At 41.2% G+C, this 23747-nt stretch overlaps 1 protein-coding gene across 7 annotated transcripts in view; it reads right to left on the bottom strand.

Moving 5' to 3' along the window:
• Nucleotides 1-23747, bottom strand: part of LOC131029902 (nudix hydrolase 8) — a 174840-nt gene that overhangs the window by 127343 nt on the left and 23750 nt on the right. For 6 of the 7 annotated variants that reach the window (XM_057960573.2, XM_057960572.2, XM_057960570.2 and 3 more), the window contains exon 2: nucleotides 20332-20516. In XM_057960573.2, the coding sequence (XP_057816556.1) occupies nucleotides 20332-20516 (185 nt within the window). Of the gene's footprint in view, nucleotides 1-20331; nucleotides 20582-23747 lie in introns of those variants that run through there. The other variant, XM_057960571.2, reaches the window with a different exon arrangement.

Below are 23747 nucleotides of genomic sequence, written 5' to 3'. Positions count from 1 at the left end.
CTATTTCTATAGGGAAAACATTGGAAGTGTGCCAAACCGCTACTGCAGCTAGTATGGTGATTGAACAGCTTGCATTTTATTACCTTGGGACATACAAGAAAAGAGAAAGATTTCATCCACACAAGAAGGTTGGAAGGATCAGAGGAGATTGATTCATACACAAGCAGGACATTGAAGATTGTTGGGCCAACCTGATGGACGAGCAAGCAGTGAAGAGAAGAATGTGGGCCAGGATGTCCGTGGATTTCATGAGAAGGTTTGAACCCTTTCTCATTCTTGATCAGGTATTGGATGATAAGGATCATAATCACCTGCAATATGAAAATGAAATGAAGAGGTCTATCCTATTGCCTAGTTGGTTGAAGCAGGAGGTGACAGATTTGAATGAATTGTTGAGAAAAGTCATAAGTTTCTTTAGAGGATGGGTAGACAAGCAAATGAACAGATTAGTAGATATGGGTGTTATCTTCACATATGAGAAGATGAAACGGGAGGATTCTTCTTCCAAAGATGACCAGAGGACAATTAGTGATATAAGGATTCATGTAGATGAAGAGAGTCGTGCTCCAAAGCGAAGGAAGAATACACCAGGAGAAACTAGGGCTAAGGGGAAGAAGATTGAAGATGCAAAGAAGAAGCAAAAGCCTAGTATTCCTTTATCTCCCCTCAGGTTCTCATCAATCAAGGAGATTGATATGCCCGAACAAAGTAGAGAATTTGAACAATGTTCCAACATGGTGATTATACCCGATAATACTTAGGAGTTGCATGCCACAGCCACATCCGCACCACCTAATGAAGATGATGATCAACCGAGATCTCCCACTGTCCATTTGGAGGTTAGTTTGGGAAAGAAGTGTATGATTTGACTAAGGACAATGATGATGATGATGTTATCTCAGCATTTAAGGAACTTGATCGAGAGATGTGTCTTGATGACGAGATGGAGATAACTACTATTCCCGATTGGCTAATGAAGAGCATGGAGAAAAGTAAGAAGATGATCAAGGCGCAGCCCATTAATGATATTGATGACTACCTAGCTAGGAGCAATCAAGAGAGAGAGCCTAGGAGGGCTAAGATACTTTCACACATAGCTAGAGATGAGACTGGAATGCGGATTGCACAAGTGGTCGTCCCCATTGGTGATGTGACTATGGATGCGGCTACTCCCATGGATTTCCATATCACTTCGGTTACCCTTGGACGAACTACGAAACAACAAGAGTTCCAGGAATTCAATGATATAGTTCAGGCAATCAATGCCAGGGTGGATAAGGAGATTCAGGAAAAAGAGAAGTATAAAGAAAAAAATATCAGCCTTAAAGAGTATATTGCAAGATTAAGGCGTGAGAATCTCACCTTTGTTCCCCCTATTGCAGTTAATCGTGGACTTCATACTAATTATGAGGCAGAGAGGGCTACACTCTCGAAATTGGGAAAATGGATTGAAGATGTGAGGAGACAGGCGGATGATTTTCTTACTCAATTTGTCCAGGCATTTGATAGGACAACGGCGCTTATATTCAGAATGCAATATTTGGAGGGAGTTCGAGACGAATTCCAGCCTATTCAAGTGAAGACTATTCCTCGCCTCAGAGTTTTGAAGAGGATTCCTATGTCCACGTTGATCGGGGAAGTTGTGCATGATGGAGACAGATACAATTTCCATGGCTGGTATTGTTCATTGGCCATGAAGAAATCCACTTATGAGCACGCGTGCAAGGATTGTGCAGAGATGGAAGGATCAATTCAAGAGATACAATCAAAGATCCTTACATCAATCGAAGAGTTATTGGGGGTAGATGTCAATGATGCCAGCGGTCTACACTTAGCATAGTTGAGAGATAAAGTGAAGTTCATTTCTTTGAAGAAGATTCAGATGGATGATGTGGTTTCCTTGCTGATCCATGTCCACAATTCTCAAAGCTTATTCCAGATTGGGAGAACACTTTAGATGCTTGTTCTGATTCGTTGGATGTGATTGATGTGCAGCAGGATGCTTTGCCTAGCATTTCCATGGAGGAGTTAGATTTTGTATTGGCTAGATTCCTGGAATATGTTGTGAGAGAGAGAGATGCAAGCTAGAATCTTCTAGAAGATTGCCTATTTGATGATTAGGAATTATTTCATTGGGCCATATGTTGGTGGCTCCATTTTTTATGTAAACCCTAATTCGGGCAACTTTAGGGCATTGTTGGCATGATCTTGGCCCCTGATTTTGATTAAATCTTGCCCATTCATTTCTTTTGAGACTCTATATAAACCCCAGTGCCTCTCATTTGTAAGAGAGATTTTTGAGAATTGTCAGTATATGCTGCAGATTTGAATACAAATCATTGTTCAGCTTGATGGTGATTTTTGTTTAAGTGTTGCATTGCATTTGTCATTGCCTCCAAGTTAGATTAGAAATTTAGATTAGAATTTTCTTTCAAGTATTTTAGAATGAATGAAGAGATTTGTTGAATGCATTTGTCTGGAATTCATTTAGTCCATACCACTAGCCTCTTGCTGATTGTAAGTGTGCCTTGTGTGGTCAACTGGAATTTTATGAGCACTTAATTTCAATTGTTATATGTCCATTGTTATGTATTAACTTGAATGGTATCAATGTTTGATGGTAATGATTTGAACCATAGTTGGACTACTCGCGACTCAGCTCGACTCGCCAAGCCCCTGAGAAAAAAACTCGGCAAAAACTAGGGAAAAACTCGAAAAAACTCGGCGAAAAACTCAGCAACGTAAAAACACGCTTAATTTTAATAAAAAATACATTTTTTTTGCAAAATTTAATGAGAAGATGCATCCAATGAGTCAATAAATGATAACACAAAAGAAACAAGCCAATACTAGATATATTTAAATGCAAAGTGTCTACAAAATCACATCCTCATGAGGAATGCTGATGGCTGGAAGCAAACTAGTAAATAGTTTTTGTAAAACCAAAAGTAAATACATCATTACAAATTACAATTACAACTTCCTCTTCCCAACTCTAGCTAAAACTAGAGGAGAGGTAAAACTAGAGAGTCTAGTCCTAGAAGTCTGCAGTGGGCGTTGTTTGCCACATACGGGTAAACGATTAAATGCAGAAAGTAAATGCACAGAACATAATGGAAATATATTAAAGAACTAGTTTCTGTATAAATTCAACAGTCCATGTACATCAAGTGCTTATAACATTACACCCAGATACGACTATCATGCTGATACTAAGAAGGAACGGTATGCAATATATAATACCCGAAGGGGTGCGACAAACTGTCGCGTCCAATTGCCCTTCGGGACGACTAACTAACTAACTGCCATAACTCATTATTACCGACGACAACATAAACATAATATGACAACATAACATAATGATTATTCCCGGCAACATCATTCCCCCCCAAGAAAAGAAGTCGTCTTCGGACGACTTAATACAAAATAGAGATGACATTAAATAGAACCAAGGTATAGAACTGCAGGAACTGTTGACGCCAGTCGAGCCCGAAACTCATACACCTGTTGCATCCTCGCCTGAAAACCCTTTGTTGCTACCATCCGATGCTCAAGTGCGGATTTCACCATTATTGCTTCCGCAAGGAATTCTTTTTTTTTTCCTTGACATCACAGTCCTCTTGTGCCTAAACCAAACTTGTCTGCAAGACACGCTTTTTAGTCTCAGCCTCCACCAACTGCTACTCAAATGATACTATCTCCCTAGCCAATTTGTCCTCGATAGCCACCCGTGATGCCCTCTCAGCATCCAACTCTTGGGTACGCTGAGCTAAGTCTCCCGCTACTACTGCCTCCAACCTGGTGGTCAGCTCCTCCCGAGCCCTCTATGCATCCACCAAGGCAACCTCACGTCTAGCCGAGACATACTCCGAGTTCCTCAAAGCGTACCATGCATGCCTAGAAGTGGCCACAATCTTCTGGCACAAAGGCTAGGAGATGCCTCAAATCCTCCATCGCACTCCCCAAATTTTGATAACTGAACTGAATAACTCCCTGGTACCGTATGACTTCGCGTGCCTGCAATGCTTTCCCTCAAACTCTGTTTGTACCTCCAAATCCGTCTCCCTCTACGGCTTATGGCTTCCCGCCAATGCTGAGCTTCAAGCTTCTTTCTCACAGTACGGGACAACCCAACACTTACCGTGCCTTATCTAATGCCCTTCGCTCAACTCAAAAGTGTATTGTAGCTCAAAAATAAACTGGGGGTCTGGGGGCAGTGCCCCCAGCAGGGTCGAGGGGCCACCAACACCAATTTACAACCCTCTGAACCACACGAAAGTCCACGGCGCACATCATTTCTCTGATATTTTAAGATGCCAAAACCCTTATGCTCGGTACTCTAATATTTTCAGCGTCCTGGCTCCAGACGTCATCGAATGATTTTTCAATGTGGTCGTCGTTTTGTTTTTTTTCACTGTAATGTCCCCGATGGCACCCCGGCCATACAATTGCCCCGTACGGCCAACAACAACACTGACACCTCCAATTGTACGGCCACCTTCCCGTGCGGTCAACACCCCTCCACCGTACGAATCACCCCATACGGAATACACGACCAACCATCTATCATACACACCGTACGGGCCTCATACACGACCAACCGTACGGGCCTCCTTCTGCACGCCCAACGCAAGTGACAATCAACCGTACGGTGGTATTCCACCGTCGCCTCCGTCGTCGGTGGTCCATTGTACAGTGGTTCCACCGCATGGGGTCCCACCGTACAGTGGTTCCACCGCACGGTGATTCCACCATACTGTGGTCCCACCACCACTGTCAACGATGATTTTCTTTTTTCTTTTTTTTTTTAGTAATATTTTTTTTTCTAATTGTCCAGATTCGGCTCGGGTTTCGTGCCTCCGGGATCGCCCTTTCTCGGTTTGCCTCGCCCGAGAGTCTTCCGCTTTGTTCCCGTGCCTCTCGAGTCGCCTGCCCGGCCTCTCAGGTCCCCTTCCATCCTATCGGGTTCCCCTCCGGACTCTCGGGTGTCCTTCCGGCCTCTCGGGTCCCCTGCGCGCTTCTCGTGGTAGGGTTTCAATTTGGACCCATTGGTGGCAAGTCTATTTTCAATGGCCATCCGAAGACCTGGAACCTGTTGTGACCATTTCACACATCGCCCCATCGCAAATGGGGACCCCCTCTTTTTGCTTGTTTTTCGTTCGTTTTCGCTTTCGTTTTTAGGGTTTTGTTAGTCAGTTAGTCGTCTGGATTTAGGGTTAAGCCCCTAGGGTTTTAAATTTTACCTGTTCAAGCCAGAGTCCAGTCGTTTTTTGAGAGTTTTCGAGCTTCTTTTCTAGAATGCAATGAATTCGCCAAAATGGTCTAATTTTCAATTGGAATGTTAATGCAGAGCTTAAATTTGTCTAAGTGTCGAAGGTGAAATGTGAATTTTTGTCCGATTGAATATTTTGACCAAATTTTGACCTTTTTTGATTTTGATCCTAGGCATTGGAATTGATTTGTTTTCGCCTCGTGAAGTGTTAAAATGTGAAAAATCATGTTATTTTGGCCTGTAGGAGCAAAATCGCTCCTGTCCCTCAGTGAAGGACGGGAGCTCATTTTCAAATATCTCACTATCCCTGCAGAGTCCAGACAAATTTCAAGTTGGAAGTGATGGAGAACGGCAAGATCTTTCCATTGAATATAAATTGAAGATTTTCATGAGCACAGAAATGCCTCCAGGAGGAAAATCGCTCCTGTCCCTCAGTGAAGGACCGGAGCTACAAATCAAATTTCGCCTTGTCCTTGCAAGATTTTGATGACTTGATAATTTGAAAGGGTCCAAAGGAAGATGCTTTGCCAAATGAATATAATTTGAGATGCAAAAATGAAGGAGAATGACCTAGAATGCCTAAATCGCTCCTGTCCCTCTCCAAGGGACCAGGGCGAGGTACCTTGTAGCTCTCGTCCCTCTCCCAGGGACCAGAGCGATTTCCTTCATTAGACAGAATCCAGGCAAATGTCAAGGCAAGTTTACGTTCAAAAACAAGGGAAAACATGAGATGGACGCATTGAATACAAATTGAAGATTTTTTGGACGTCCACAAAGGTTCTAAATGCCTAGTTCGCTCCTGTCCCTCAGGAAGGGACCAGAGCGATTTTTGCCATAATTGCTTTTCTTGCAAAATTACAGACAGTGTCAAGGCATGAACGAATGGAGTGAAGAAAGACGAATCCATTGAATATAAACTTGGAACCTGGCAAGGTGAAAATAAAGGCCATAAAGGGAGGATCGCTCCTGTCCCTCTCCAAGGGACCAGGGCGACATAGTGGTGATGATGCTTCTTATGCAAGTTCAAGGTCGTTCCTCCAAAGTTCAAGGTCGATCCAAGTCAAGACAAGGTGGCGAGGGGCATTTCAAGGCGTCTTTAGCAAGCACAAACATTAAAAGGTCGTCACAATGATGAAATTCGCATCCTAGGACATAGATCGCTCCTGTCCCTCTCCAAGGGACCAGGGCGATGTTAGATGCATTGGTCATTTTGTGCAAGATTTACGTAAGAACAAGATTTCATGAGGTAATGCATGGTCCAAGGCATCGTTTGAAGATAAATGCAAGAGTTTTCAACGTCCAAACATTGCCAATCAAGGTGAAAAGCTCCCATCGCTCCTGTCCTTTGGACAAGGACTAGGGCGATCTTATCAAAAGCCCTCATATTCCTTCGAGGTCAAAGCAAGGCGAGGTTAGGTAAGGTGAAGGACGACGTTTGAAAGACATCCCAATAAAGATCGAAGTTAAAAGATGCAAGATGAACGTGGAAACAAGAAGATCGCTCCTGTCCTCTGGACAAGGACCAGGGCGATGTACACTCAAAAGGCACTTAAGCACACATGCAAGATGATCAAATGCGAAGAACCTATCAAGATGATCAACTTTTAACGTGGAGATGAAGGAGTTGATCGTGAAAAAATGCAAAATCAGGACAAAAATGTTGAATCGCTCCTGTCCCTCTCCAAGGGACCAGAGCGATGAGGTACGTCCCTTTGTCTTCCAATTTTGGCGCCAAATAAACAAATTTAAATTTCCTTAAATGCTAAATCGATTAAAAAATTGAAAATCCATTTTTATTTAGCATTTAATATGGCGTTATCTTTTATTAATTATTTTTGCCTTTATTAAAAAATCGAAATTTGCAAACGCAAGGCATTAATAATTAATTAATTAATTAATATAAAATCGAATTTAGAGCGCTCAATTAAGCAAGTCGGCCTTCTTATTTTATTGCAAATCATTTAAAATCATTTTTAAAAGTGTTCTTTATTTATCAAGTCGGCCTAGGGGATGAAAAGGTGTGAGCGCTATATATAAGGGGAGTGAAATTTTCATTTTCACATCATTATTTTTTATCCTTCATACGATCTTGAGGAGAAGCGAAGGTGATGCGAAGTATATCATCAAGTGTGGAGTGCGAATTGCGTTGAAGACCAAAGGTGGTGCGAATTTCATTCATCCAAAGGTGGCGCTTTATACATCAAGGGTGGTGCGAACTTGAAGACCTTCGTTTGGGTGAATTTACCAAGGGTTGAAGACTCTTGTCAAAGGCGAACTTGGAGATCCATTTAAGACCACGCCAAAGGCGATACTTGAAGATCACATTGAAATCCAAAGGTGGCGAAGTCGATTTTGAGGAGACCGCATTGAAGACTATTTTATTCCTCCAATTTTGCCTAGGCGATCTTTTCCTTTTTGCATTCTAGAGTTAGCTCTCTATCGAGGTATGGCGATTTTAATTTTTATTGCTTTATTCATTCGTCGTCATATTTTAAATTTTGAAATTTTGAGTTTCGAATCTCTTGGCTCAATCGTTGCTTTTTTTTTTATTTTTAGGAAATGATAACTCTAAAGACTTATCATGAGGTTTCCTAAAAACTTTATCTCTCTAATCAACGTTATTTATTGCAAAATGTAGTTCTTATAATGAAATGTTGTGTAGGTATGGCGACCCCAAAGGCGGGAGCATCCACCAGCTGCTCGGCTCTCATGAAAGAAGATCAGAAGACCGAAGAAGTGGAGACCAAGATCGTGTCTAAGTGGAGCAACATTGGAGATACAAACCTGGGGAACTTTAGCACGAAGAAGTTTCGAGAGGTCCCTTACATTGGCAAGCCATCACCTGTCGCCCGGAGAATAATAGAGAGTGGCATCATCAAGGCGGCCGGTTTTCCTCCAGCTATTCAGTGCCACGAGTTGATGATCGAGTGTGCCCGTCACTACAATCCACAGTCCAGGACAATTGTGTCCAATGAGGGAAACACTTTGGCGTACCTTTCAGAGGAAGCCATAAGTGAAGCTTTCCATCTTCCAGAGCACAGGGACATGATATATAAGAGCATTGAAGGAGCCAGATCAGTGTACGATGATGATCCAGATGCTTGCCTAAGCATAATCAACAAGAACTGGCTACTCAAGAGTCGTCCCCGTCTGAGCAAAGTACCGAACACACCGCATCGGATTGATTTCCAGGAGGAGTACAGAGATTTGATTACCATGCTCAACAGAGTTACAGGAGCACCTCATGCCTTCTATTTTGAGAAGTGGATGTTTTACTTCATCCAGGTGATTGTTCAAGGAAAAGGTACGATACATTGGGCTAGGATAATTAGCCATTGCTTAGACGTACAGTTGAGAAGACTCAGGGCTACTAAGTCCTTCCACATGAGTTCATACGTCATCTATGCGTTGATCAGGAGTGTTGAGTATGCAGGACTACCTCACAGAGGAATGATTGGAAGAGGACCCGGCGAGGTCAGAGCTTGTGAATCCTATACCTACTTGCATCATCCACCAAGGAAGAACTACAAGTTAGTCAATGATACTTTCACGATAAACATCACAAGGACGTTGCAAGGAGGGATTCACAACAGATTATCTCAGGATGCCCAGGAGTTCATCAAGAGGTACGGTGCTTGGTTCATTCAGTTTCCCAAATTCACTTACATTAGAGTGCATGGATGTCCTTTACCTCCATACATGTTGCCGAGGTATCCAACAGACAGAATTGTGTTACTTGAGGTAACAAGGCAGTTGGCAGCATATGTGAAGGCATTCAGACACAGACATCAGAATGGAGTTCAGGTACCTATTATTTTGGGTAATTCAGTTGAGGTATGTCCTAATGTCTTAGCCATGGATGACGCAGAGAAGGAGTTAGCCTTGTATTCTTTTTCATCTTTTGCTTGGAGGAATAGTTTTGATCCACATGGACATTTAGAGGAGACGGTCGGTAGAAGATTTAGGCATGAGCACCAGATTGAAGATTTTATGATGAACCTCCTAGATGATCTCGAAGTGAAACGAAAGATACACTCTAGATTGCCTTTGGATTTCATCAGGAAATGCAGGATTTACAGAGTGGCCGACCAAGCTCAGGACAATGGCAGGCACATCCAGTCTTCCTATGATAGAGAAAGCAAAACAATAAGGTTGGATTGGAATGAGCCTGAGGTCGTGGATTTAGATGATTTGATGGCACCAGTCTTGTCTTGTACTCGCAGATGGGTAGACGTTCAGCATCAGAAGTTGAGAGAACAAGGCATAGCTATGTCTTTTACTTTGGAAGAGAATCCAGCCGAAGGTGGAGCCAGTGTTAGTGAAGGCAATCCTAATCCTAGGAATTCAGGTGAAGGTAACCTTCGATGTGCCAGTGAGGGCAATCTCCATCCGAGAGGTTCAAAGAGAAAGGAAAGATCAGAAAAGAAAGAGCCTTCCAAGAAAAAGCAAGGTGCCAACAAAGATCAAACACCAGGTACTTCTTCCAGACCAGAGGATAGAACAATTCGAGTGGAAGAGTCCATGGAGTCTATGGTACAGAATGACAGACAGGAGGAAGGACAGGCACGGCATGTTTCGTCAGATGGATCTCTCCAAGACTATGATTTAGAAGAAGATAATGAAGTAACATCTCCTCCCAGACAAGAAGAAATAGTACATAAAGAAATTCAAGTTCAAGAGACAAGATCGAATATCCCAGATTGGTTAAAGGAAAGATTGACTAAGGTGATCGTAATTGAGGACGAGGACAGTGCAATTGATTTAGAGAGCCTTGTTGGGCGTTCACATGTGATAACAGAGAAGAAGAAGGCTACAAAGATGTCCAAGATGATTCGAGATGAGACTGGATCTAGAAAACTGCAGATAGCTACACCGGCAGCAGATAAATATGAGGGTGAGATCCTAGCAGAGGATTATGATGTACAGACTATTGAGTTAGGACCATCCACAGCAGAGCAGACTTTAGATGATGCCACCGACACATTTGAGGCATTGAAGGACAAGTTTAGAGAAGAAGTGGAAAAGAATAGAAAGCTTGAGAGAGAGAGAGGTGCATGGAGGACATATTTCAGTCACATCAATGAACCTTTGGGACGTCAGGATCCAGTTAGATCACCAGTGCAGGCATTGCCCCTTCAATCAATCAATGAAGCAGAAAGATTCAGGAACCTGGTCCAGCGTACATGTAGTTGGATGGATAGATCTCACACAGTGGCCATAGAATTTGTTTCAAGGATGTCGAAGATCACCCATCAGGCTATCCAAGTTCTTGAGATAATCCACAGATTGATGGCAACAGTAGCTGCATTTGCCCATACCAAGGACGTTGTCATCCCTGTCTTGAAAGTAATAAGACATACATCCAGAAGAATTTTAGCGCAGGAGAGGATCTTGGAGGGTGATTCTCACAGTTTGTTTCAGTGGTCAACCTTACTCCATATAAAGAGTGTTCTCTTCGAGGACATCAATGTTAGATGTGGTCAAGTTGAGGAGGTGATCAATCCGATCCAGGACAGAGTATTTGAGGTACTTCGTACCATTCTTGGCAGAAGGATCGAGGTCGAGACAGATGTGGATATACAAGAATTTGAGGATAGAATCAAGATCATCTTTCGCAAGGACGCAGATGTTACAGATGAGCAGTATGATCAGATATATGCCACCATGCTCCTGATTGATAGAACAAAGGAACTTGAACCTACTTGGGACGCAGCTCTTCTAGATGCATTCGATCAGGTCATCCACTTAGAAGAGAGTATCAAGAATCTTCCCGAGATTCCAATCACAGAAATCGAAGGAATCGTGACAAAATTCATTGCATATGCTAAGAAAGAGAATTGGAAAGGGAATAAGATTCTAGATGAAAGGTTGTTACAGATGACATGACATCTTATTTCTCATTGGTTGATACCTCCTAGATTTTTGTGCCAAATTTAATATTTGGCTATGTATTTAATATTGTTCAGTAAAAAGGAGGTCATTTGTAGCAAACCCTAATTAGGGTTTAGGTGTCATGATCTTGTCCGTTGATTTACTTTCAATCTGGACCTTTCATTGTAACTGGGGATGCTATTTATACCCCCATTTTTCATTTCATTTGGTAATAGTTAATAGTCGAATAGTCAGATAAGAGTGAAATAGAGAGATTAGAGTTAGAAGCAAATTTTATTTTGTAGCAAGATTGAGTCTTGAAGAGAGAAATTCAAGCAATTGTTGTATATGATGACTTGGAAATCAATAAAATATTGAAGTTATGGTGTTTTGTTGCAAATTTCTTGAGTTATCTTCATGGTTGTTGGATGTACTTGAATCACGCTGAATCAAAGTAGTTTGTTAATTTGAAAGACTAAGTGTGAGATTTGATATTTGGTGGGATTCGCAATCCAAACCACTAGCTTCTTGCTGATTGTAGGAACGCCTTGCGTGGTCGACTGGAGAACATTTTGAGTCCTTAACCTTCAAGCATTTTCGTATCTAGGATATGTACCTTCGTAGTAGTGTCCTTGGTCTTTGATGCATTGAACATCATTATTACCTTAGAAGATCGCACTAATTTCAATTGAGTTGTTATCTTATGGCAAAATTGAAGTTGGTTGAGTCTTGCCAAATCTCATTCATGCTAAGTCGTTCATAGGGTTAGGCTAGATTAGACTTCCTTAAACCCTGTCCTTTTGCTATTTTTTGAAAGCTCCTTTTAGTTTAGTAGAATCTTCGAGCCTTTGGAATCCGTAAGACGCCTTGGAGGAAACAGCAAATCACATCATACCACTAAAAAAGCTTGTCCACACGTGGAGACCCCACTAAAAGAACCTTGGAGTCCATCTAACTGATCCTTTTTGCAGATCTTCAGCAGTTAGAGACTATTTTCTCAAGAGAGGATAAGATGCCTGTCGGTATTTTATTCTGTGTATGATTGTGTATAAAATACACGTCAACAGAACCACAAATTATACAGGGACCATGGTCTCCTCCCCGTACATAAGAAGAAGAAGACTAATAAAGATTTTGAAGGCTGCGGCCTTCCACACAGGGTTCCAATCGTTGCCGACACGAATGATCTTGGGATTATCTACATCATCGAGGTTTGGGATGTCTCCCTTCCAATATTCTCTGTATTCTGGCAGGTACACCTTCTCTGTTACTTGCTCTGGTTCCTCTACTTCGAGCCTGTACCTCTGGAACATTTTGTAATCCTCCATCTGCCAGTGGAAGAGCCCGTTCAATGACCCCGTCTCATCCTCGGAGCACTCTCCTAGTTTGAGAATCCCTTCATCGTTGGCCTCCCTGCAGCCTCGTCATTCGTCCCTCAGGTCGCCTTCTCCTTCACCCTCTGATTCCGAAGATGATGCCAATTCCTCACTAACCAACTGTGTCCCAAGGTCTATGATAGACTTCCTTCCTCCATTCTCCATAGACAGAGTGTTCTTCCAGTTGTGGGTGGCCTTGGCTGCCACCAGCCACCCTCTCCCTAAGATTGCATCATACCCTTTTTTCTTTAGTGGGATTACCACGAAGTCCAGTATGAAGGGTTGTGTCCCGATGGTAACTTGCTGGCCCATCAGTGTCCCGATGGGTTTGATTCCATGCTGATCTGCTCCCAGCAGATTGCATGTAGATGGCCACAGCGTTGGCTTCCCTAGCTTCCGCCAGGTTTCTTCTGGAAGAACATTCACTCCTGATCCACCATCAACGATGGTATCAATTAGAATGGTGCCAAGGATACCCATCTCCACAATGGTCGGGCTCCTTCCAGTGTTAACTGCCAACAGCCTGGGGTCTATTGCAGACCCCCCAGGAAGATTTGTGCGGTAGTTGGTATTGGTGCGTGGTTGGGAGAGATTATTCAGCAATGTCATTCGTAACTGAGGCATCGTCTAGAGGAGGTCGTGTACCTTCACAGGCACCTACAGTTTTAAAATTTGATGTAGTATAGCCTCCTCCGCCTCCAGTTGGCTGGAAACCCGTCGTACCCTTCACCTTCTCCCCCTCTCATATCTCTTTCTCAATTTCTTCCCGTGCTTCCCATACCCTTCGCTTCTCTATCTCCGGGTCTGGGCACATTGCTTGTCTGGCTTGGGCACAGGTTACAGGCAGCACTTCCTCTTCTTTGGTTTCCTCGATATTGAGCAAGTTGACGTCGGATTTCGGGCAGGTGGCCTCTTCATGGTCTCCCGATCCGCACCATTTGCACAAATATTGTGTGGCCTCTCTCTTCGGGCAGTCTCGGGCGAAGTGCCCCCACTGGCTACACGCTCTGCATTGTACCATCGGTCGGCCTTTGGAGTTGTATTGGATCTGGTTCCTTGTATTTTTATTGTTGTTTCGTCCTCCCCACCGGTTATCTCGGTAGCCTCCCGATGTTGCATTGTTGTTCGCCTGGAAGTTATCGGTACCGCCAGATGTAGTTGGTTGTTCCTGCGTAAGCAATACTTGTTGGCTTCGTGTTTTCATGTTGTCGGGGCATTCCCTGGTGGGATGCCCCATCAACTAGCATATATCACAATAGGCCTTCTTTTGGCAGGAGCCTTTCGTGTGGCCGTCCGTCTTACATTCTGTGCACCAAAGCTCCCCTTCGTCGGTCTTGCTCGGATCTCCCTTCATAACCTTCATCTCTTTCATCATCCTCAGCATGTCCTTCTGCAAGGCTTGCACCTTTTTCTCGTACTCGCCATCGCTGTTGCTTCCCTCGAAAGAGTCATCATCCTTGGACGAGCTAGATCCATCGCTCTATTATATGCATCTTTGTACGAGGTTGGCGGAACAATTTTCATCTTCTTCCGGATGGAGTGTTTCAGTCCCTCCACGAACAATCTCTTTTTCAACCCATCCGCTGGTTGACTCTCCATTTTCCCCAATAGTTCCTTGAGCCGCCGACTATAGGCTCGGACAGTCTCATTCTTGTTCTGCTTTGTGCCATAGATTTCGGCTACTATTTCATTGTCGTCTCTGAGGAGGCGAAACTCTATCCCGAACTCCTTCAGGTCGGGCCATGTGTCGACTTTGGCCTTATCCATATCTGAGTACCAGTCGATGGCCACTCCCCTTAAGTTTGCTAGAAATTGTGTTACCCATTCGTCCTGGTCGGTAACACCGTTCACTGACCATATGGTTTCGCAAGTGTGGCAATGGCGGATAGGGATCTTCCTTCCCGTCGCCGTTGAACTTTGGCAACTTCTGCTTACTTGCCATCCCACCGCTAGGTCTCGCTCCTCTCGTGCCTTGTGTGCTTGTACCTGGTGATCCTCCGCCTCCGCCTCTTGCACCTGACCCTCCACTCGTGGGTCCTTCGGAGAAGGTTGTTGACCCCGAACTGAACAAATTGCCTCCCGTACGGTACCCTTGTGCTCCCTCGGCACCGTCGGTCGTACCGTCACCTTCAGTCATCTCCCTCCAGTTGTCCTCCGAAATGGACAAGTTCTTTAGTAGGTCTCTGGTAGCATCGATCAGGTTTAGACTTCGCCTTGTTTGTTCCACCAACTCTTCGCGACTTCTTACCCTACGGTGGTATTCTGGCAAACTGTAGAGTTCTCCTTCGGCACCCTCCCTGACTCCTAGGTTCCCTTCGGGCAACCTTACGACAGTGTAGAGAGTGTAATTCTCTCCGTCTATCTCTGCCTCCGCAACCTCCGTGACACCTCTTGGGTTCCCTTCAAGCAACCCCTCGGCCAGTCGTCCCTCGGCAAGCTACCTTAGCCTACGCCTTCGTTCTATTTGTTGTCTGAGATTCAACGCTCTTTGTGACACTTCCCATTCGTCACTTTGTATCTTTTTTATTTTTGTCCTTATTTAGTATATTTGGCATAAATCACTTCCGTACATAGCAAGCACACACTATGTACACAAAAAAAAAAAAACTTTTTTATTATTTTGCCTTTCGGCCACGATTTATATCAACAGTGTGCCGGGATTATTATAGGGTTCAATTTCCCCTTCGTCTCTTGCCATCACGCTCTGCGTCCCACGACGATTGTTCCGTTTGCGCGTCGTCGGCCTCTGGGTTAATCTCACCAACGGGTAGGCCCATCGTGTCCGTACGCCATCCGCTCCTTCCTTTCCCGAGTATGTCTAGGCAACGGCGCCAAATGTTTGCCACATACGGGTAAACGATTAAATGCAAAAAGTAAATGCACATAACATAATGGAAATATATTAAAGAACTAGTTTCTGTATAAATTCAACAGTCCATGTACATCAAGTGCTTATAACATTACACCCAGATACGACTATCATGTTGATACTAAGAAGGAACGGTATGCAATATATAATACCCGAAGCGTTGCGACCAACCGTCGCGCCCAACTGCCCTTCGGGGCGACTAACTAACTGACTGCCGTAACTCATTATTACCGACGACAACATAACATAATGATTAGTCCCGGCAACAGGCGTGATTGTGCCTCCTTGCTCGGTATGGTGAGCTCATCCTCCATCCTGGATGAAGCTATGTCTCCACCTGCTTGTGGCATTGGCAGTGACTCCTCATCTTCATCCTCTTCCTCCTCAATGTCATCCAGCGTGAAACCAAATCCACTCCCCTCCTCCTCCATAGCTTGCCTCTCCAAATCAGTGTTGTCATCCTCAAAAAACAATGGAGGTTGCTCCTGTGATGTCCAATCACTGTAAGGATCTATATCATCCAAGTCAAGTGGACCACCTGCTACTTCCTCTACCTTCCTTATGCGCAATCGAAGATTATATTGCACAAAGACAAGGTCATTGAGGTGTTTTTGAGCTAGCTTGCTCCTCTTCTTCGTGTCGATGGCTTCAAACAAGCTCTAATTGTGCTCACAACTGGATGAACTACAAGGTTGACATAAGATTCTGAGGGCAAATTTTTTGAGATTTGGGGTATTTCCACCCCAAATTTTCCACCAAGCATCTGTAAATTCAAATTAGGTTGAAAGTAGCACCCCTCGCCGGGGTCTGAGGGTGAGAAAAAGAGGGGTACAAAGATAGGTCTAGATCTTGGTGGAGATCTACAAACGCGCAATATTTGAAATTTCATCATTCAAACTCGTAGTTTCAAACTTTCAACTCTAAAATGTATAATACCAAGATTTCTTCAATTCTAATTATGTTGTTATATGGAGCCTAATCAGACTCGGAGGTTAAATTTTCCCTACTTCCATCAACGCAGTTTCCCCCTATATTTTTCGATGGGGGTTTGGGGGCAGCGCCTCTTGCGCGCTCCCTGCGCGATTGAGGGCGGGGTCGAGGGGCAGCACTCTGCGAGGCCAAAAATACTTTTATAATTTTATAAAGGCATCGGGTGTTATAAAGTATAAGAAAGGAAAAAGACATATTGAAATGCCACTTATACTTAAATGTTATATTTCATGTGTATATTCTGATGAAGAGAATGAAATTGACCTGAAAAAACAAAAATTGATAATTTTTTGACATGTTTGGGCCTCTTTTTTTAGTCTAGCCGAGCTTTTTAAAGAAACTCAACTCGGTAAGTTTTTGCTGCGAGTTAAAGTCATAAAAACTCGCAGAGCTCAAAAACTCAGCGAGTTTCAAAAAACTCGCCGAGTACTCTGCGAGTGTTCCATCTATGATTTGAACATCTTTGAAGTATACCTTAGATGATTGCAGTTGTTCGACTTGATAGTGAGACCTTGCCTAGTAGGATTCCATTGAATCATTCACCCTTTTCTTGCATTCTAGGTTTTAGAATAGAATTCCTAAACCCTATTCCCTTTTGTCCTTTTTTAGAAATCTTTGTTAGATTAGATTGAGAGCTGAATTGCAAAATCTTAAGTCACCAGTATTCCTATTCCAAATCCAATTCATGAGAAGTCTCCATATTGAACAATTGCGTAAGTCCCCAAGTGAAAACAGCAATATCACATCAAGCCATTGAGTTACCCACATGTCAAGAACTGACCATAGAAACCTTGGAATCGTCATATGAACTTCTAGTGATCTTAACATATGAAGTGATTTTGTTCAAGAGAGAGTAAAATACTTTGGTATTTTATTCTATGTTCATGTCAGCCTAGATAGATAAATAATAAATGATGAGAAATTAAGAAACTACAACAGCTGCATCATTACCTATCTATTGGTTCTCAAGTATCAACACAAAGCTAACCAGCACTTGTATACACTGACATGGAATTTTATATGTTTTCACCAGCACAAACAACCTAATATATGACACAGCTAACACACCCATTCTTTTTGGCTAAAAGCACTGACCAAAAAGAATAGTAACCTATGTTATCCCGAGTTTCCGGGACGGCAATTTTTTTTGCCAATTTTGGGGACAACGGGGTGACAACAAAGGGGACGGCTATATAAAATATAGGGAAAATTTAAAATATATATAGGGATATTTTAAATGTTCACATGAAAAATAGATAAAGCATGTATATATTATTATATACATTATATTCATATGAAAACATGGATAATGCATGTTTATGTACATCATGGAACCTTAACATACCACATTTGCGTTCAGAATTCATTGTCAATACTCAATATGCATTCATAATTCATAATCCATTGTCAATATGCCAGCACTTGTTTGCTTGTAGTTCATTAATTCTTTATGGTTGGAAGATATTTTGATAGTATTCCATTAGTATTATCACCTACAACCGCTTCCTTATGCATTACCAAGTTTTGGGTGTTTGTGAAACTCGTTACCAAGCTGTTATTCATATTTCTGAGTTCTTTTGGCTATGATTCAGACCTGTTTACCTTTCATATCAATGAAAATTACCTAATCAAAATTATCTCCCAAAAATTTACTAAATGTCTGATCTGTAAATATAATGCAACGTGCCTTCCAAAATGTGGGCAAATAGATTCAAATATGTAATAACTTATTTATCGAAACAAACTGAACTAGGGACCACAAAAAGAAATAAAAAAATGTTTTTTTAAAGCATTTTAGCCTTTTTTTATTTCTAAATGTGCTGAGAAAAGGGGGACGGTTGGCCATCCCTAGGACAGTTATGGGACGTCACGAGCATCCCCAATCGTCCAAGGGACGGGGGGATGTCCCCTTTGAGAATCATTGTCGTCCCCAAGTTTCTAGGACGTTTCCCACAAATTTTGTAATTTTAAGGACGGCAGGGGGGTGTTCTCTGGCCGTCCCCTAGTCCCCAAAATGTCCCCGGCACGGGGACGGGGGGATTTAGCCCAGGGACGCATACCTGAGTAACTTAGATAATAACACAAGAATTAAATTGGATTGAAAATTTTAAATAGGACTTAAATTTAATAATGGCATACAAGGTTACAACTTCCACATCAATATAAAATGCAACACAAAGCCTAAAAAATCACTAATTTCTATTCAATATACCAAAACAACACAAATCAAATGCTAATATTGACAAATAGTTGTAATATTTGCATTGCATAAAAATCTAAGTGATACAGAACTTAATAAGTACTTATAGTATTTTGCATGCAATAAAATAAATGAAAAGGACATGTTAATCTCTACACTTAAAAATGGTTTGCTTTGCAATCCAAGCAAGCACAAAATACAAATTGGCCAAAATAGCTTGTCTAAAACAAGAAATCCTTGACAAGAAAATCTAGACAAAGATCTTCTAGAAGATCATCTTGAGATAAAGATATGCCTATAATAGCTAAAAATAGCCAATCTAATAGTTGGCTCTTCTATGTGATTCTGATGCAACACCTTTATTCTAACCATGACACTCTTAGAAGAAACTTGAACTCTGATAATTCAATAATTCATCCTCTACTCGATGACAACGTCCATACAATCTTTTTTGTTGGAAATCGGATCATCGACCTTGAAGCACCTTGAATGAAGTGGAAGAATTCTGAAAGCTTCTGAAATCCTCATTTAAACCTGCAAATCCCTTGCTTGGGATGCACCTCTAATCTACATGGTCTTTTTTGTGTTTCTACGATCAAAACTTGTCCATTATTTGTACAAGTGTGCACTTTTTCACTTGCACGCGACTATTTGTTATGTTTTAAGTTGACTTGGAACACTCTACATAGGCATGCACCATTCCATTTATGCACCTTTTTTCATGCTTTTAACTTGACTTGCCCACCCTTTCTAAAGGGCATTGCTCATGGTCTTGATGGGCACCTTTTATGTTTTTTATTTAACTTAAGTTGGATATTCCTTTATGTAGAGCACTCCAAAACACCACATGTCCACTTTTTCTTTCAATTTTCACTTGACTTTGCCTGCTTAGCAAAGAGGAGCAATCTTTTCACTTATGCCACTTCTTGTTGCAATTTCATGTTGACATTGGACAACTTACAAAAAGGAGCACCCTTTTTCACTTATGGGTCATTTTCACTTGACTTCACTTAAAGTTGGACAATCAATGGGAAAGAGCACAATAAACATTACTTGTCCAAAATTCATAGCTTGAAACACATGGAAGTACTTATCCTTTGGAAAGAAGCACTCCAATACCCTAGGATCCAATTTTCCTATGACAACCATTTTTGGCATCTCTTTTGTGGCCAAGCTCCATTTTGTCTCTCACTTAATGCATTGGAAAGCAAATCTTGTTGGCCATGTATTGACATTGGTCAAAGCTTGAGAAGCGTGACGTTCACTAACATGGAAAACATGGATTTGATCAAAACTTCTTAAACAAGATAATCAACTGAAAACGATTCCATATCAAAAATTTAGTATGAAAACAACATCTATTGAAAATATCAGTCAATATTTTAAATGCAGCCAAACACTGGAAGGAAGGAAGGTGTGCTAATACTAGTGAAAACTCCTATATGCTTAGCTGCTATTTTCAAATGCATGAAATTATATGTTTCACTTTAAAATATTAAAGCAAAAATAGTCAGAACTGCAAAAAAGTTTCTCGTTGTGTTTGATGTATCAGCAATCTTTCAAGGAAAGAAAAAGATATAAAACCATAAAACAACATAAATGGGCAATTGATGGTCTGTTTTTTACCCTCAAAATGAAGCAAAGTGCACTAGAAATATAACATATATGTATCATGGAAAGAATCTAGTAGCAAAAAACTTCTAGAAAAAGAAACACAATATGGCATCCTCCTACAACTTTTGTTAAAGCTCACCTTTTTTTCCCATTCAACTAATGATGCCTTAAGTGAAGAAACAAACCGAGCCACATCTGAAGGTGAATTGTCAAGCTCAACAATCATACCATCATACAAGTCTTCGCGTGCATTAAGCAATTCTGGTTCATGCTCACCAGAAGGTGCACTTGAAACGTCTCCATCTGTTTCATGCTCCATTAAATCTGTCTCACCAGGTGATACGTAAGCTATTAATATGGACTATTTAGCTGAGTTTGCAATTCAGCAACCTGAAAAGAAGACTGAAAATTTGTGAAGACGGGGCCTGAACAAAGAATACTTTAAAACTAAGGAATCGTGAAAAGAGTAGATTAATATGCTATTCATTCAAAACCAAGTCTAAGAATGTTGATCTTTCTTAGCTGTATGTAGATTGTAGTTACTGATTTCATAAACAAAATAGAATGCAACAAATATGTTCATCATATGTATGCAGCTTAAAACAAGAATTATTTACAAGAACCTAGACATCAATAACATACTCTTGAATAAACATACCAAGTATAAGAAGAATAGCATATTCCTTAATATATGAAGGAATATACAGTCTCCAAAAATATGCAGGCCTGACTTATATATGATAAGTTTTAACCTTTTTGATAGAGAGCTTCAATTATGACAATCATAATTCATATATACAGATGGGACAAAGGAAAAGATTGACCACAATTCTCCAATTGGAGCACCAGAAATCAAAACTAAATTAAAGCACCATATGCATTAAATTAACAGAAGTATTCCTTTATAACGAGTTTCTCTGTTTGTGTTTATATACAACAATTGCATGGCATGTGATGATAATACTATTCATCTCTTCCCTGGCAGTCATCCTTGCCAGTAACTGGGCACTAGTGATAGGGAGAGCAGATGTTGGCATAGATTTGGAGACAACATTGTTGTGCATGTAAAAGGTTCTTGGACTGGGCTTCACAGATGCAGAAGACTACGGTGATAAAATGGTGCAAACTTTTACCCTCAGCTAACAGTAACTCCAAGTGACCAAAAGCTTGGCAAGCTTTATATCTCTGCATGAGATCTCTGGCTTATATGACGTCACCCCTAACCTATACCAACTTTTGTTCCCTGTGAGAACTTTTTATCTTTATTTGCATATAGTTGTTGTCACTCTGTTCATTTACCTTTCAATCTTGCCACCTTGTTAGTTAACAGATTTGTCTCTTCAAAATAATAAAGAAAGTGACTCTCTTTTGCCCAAATAGCTAACAAACAGTTGGGTAAATTATTAAGTATTTTCCCTCTGAATTTTAGAAAGGTACAGCTCACTTTGTATGATTGAAATTTTTTTTTTCGAATATATAAATCCAGGTATACTTTTTAGCAGAAAGTAGTAAAGGCATCTAACATTTGCCCATCACCATGTAACAAATGCAGAAATTGAAAGCTTAAACCAAAATAACAATTTTTGGAACTTCAACTTATAACTCAAAGGTTATTGCAACACAGTGAAAAGCTTCCAACACTAGCATCAACTCACAGATCGACAACCATTATGTGCAGAGAAAACTGCAATTTTTAACACTAACTGAATTCCCAAGAAAATGAAGATCACTTATGTGAATGTCAATATCTCAAAGAACATAACATTCAAATTGCATAATTTCACAGGTTCAAAACAAAACATTAGTAATATCTAGATTCAATGCACCCAAACAATGAAACTTAGAAACTCGGAAAAACTCCATTGATCTTCAGATTTGATCAAGTCTCACTCATATATCAAAGTATAAGGAGGATCAAATCAAAAACACAGTCCATTAAACACAAATTTATAAGAATTCAGTTTGTAACTGCCATAATCGCTTGAAACCGATTCTTTAAAGGAATCGTATAAAACATAAGCATTAAAACATAAAATTAAAGAAAATATAGAAACAAGGTCCATGACATGGACGAATAGAAATAAGATGGTATTATGGTAGCGCTGATGCATCTGCCTGGCTCGTACCAGTGTCTCCTTGTTGCATTGGCTGCTCTTGTGCTTGGCAGTTCTTATAGTCTTGAAAAGCCTTCGAAACTGCCAGAATTTCCTGCCTGCGTAAAATAGTGATGCTTCTTGTCCTTATTCCCCATAGGGCTCTACCAGTTCTGATAGCAGCACATTTGGCAATGAAGGTCTTAGTGTGGTTGGCACACCATGTCAAAGATGAATCAATCCTGGCCAATCTGCTATGATTTTCTTCATTGAAGACCTTCACGTTGGCTAGAGCATCAATGTTGCTTTCAAATTCAGTTTTAAGTTCTTCGCTAGTAGCATCGCCTGAATTATCCTTTCCCTTAATGTAGCAGCCAATATCAGCAAACTCCTACAAAATGTTGTCTATCACCTTGTTGGCGTCTTTCAACAGTTTGTGTAACTCTCGAACATTCTGTTGCAAGAAATTACATTTCCATTTGATGTTTTCTATCCACACCACACACTGACTATCTGGGACATTAGAGATTATCTTCTCAGCGACAACAAAATTGGGCCCATGTCTATTATTTCCTAAAGTTCTCTAATTGTTTGCACATGTGTAGCCTCCTATTACTTAGTGGTTTCAATTTCTAAATTAACACCATTTCTAGCTAAAATAAATTCATGATAGGCCTTGCGTATATTATCAATGAAAGGGGGCCCTTTCACCTTGATTCCCTTGATCCAACTCTAAGTCACCAGATCAAAATAACTATCCGTCTGCACTTTGACCATTAATTCTTTAATCATCAGACTTAGGATCTAATATGAATCTTGAAGGGCTGGATGATTGTGAATTTGTGACAATCAAAACGCACATCAACCAGAGCCTTTAATTCCTCTTTATCAAACTTGTCTTTCTCTGCCTTCTCCATAAGTTTAGTCACAGTGATTTGAAAGTTGTGAAGATTTGCATCCCTACTCGGTGGATCCATATCAATTCTAGTCATATTAAATTCAGCTATTGTAGCTTAACTGAGATCTTCTTGTGCAGTAGGGTGTGCAATCTCAACAAACAAATGGTCTGAATTCTCATCTTCTACCAACCTCGTTGTGGTTTTAAGTTTCTTAACCTTAGGAGTGGAGGTGGACTGCAATGGCTCTTCAGAGGACTTTTTAACAGATTCAATCTTTCTTTTTCTAGACAATGTTGTTTGCAACCAAGATGGGGAGGACAAGGTTTTCATGGCACTTTCCATAGAATTAGGAGAAAATAATAAAGTTCTCTTTACAGGATGAGTTTTATCTACATTTGGCACATTAAAAGGGAAAGGAGTCTATGGCTTACCACTTATAGGCTATCCATCAATACCAGTATCCGTGGCTGTCTCTGTTGACCCCTTTTCTTGAGCTACTCCTTTTCCTTTGTCCTTTTCTCCCTTATCCCCCAGTTCTTTTCCCTGTCTTTCTTCTTTCTCTT

This window comes from Cryptomeria japonica, chromosome 3, assembly GCF_030272615.1.
Source record: "Cryptomeria japonica chromosome 3, Sugi_1.0, whole genome shotgun sequence".
In the NCBI taxonomy this organism is placed as follows: Eukaryota; Viridiplantae; Streptophyta; class Pinopsida; order Cupressales; family Cupressaceae; genus Cryptomeria; species Cryptomeria japonica.
Note: the sequence above shows the minus strand (reverse complement) of the source record. Positions and strands in the feature narration are given on the sequence as shown.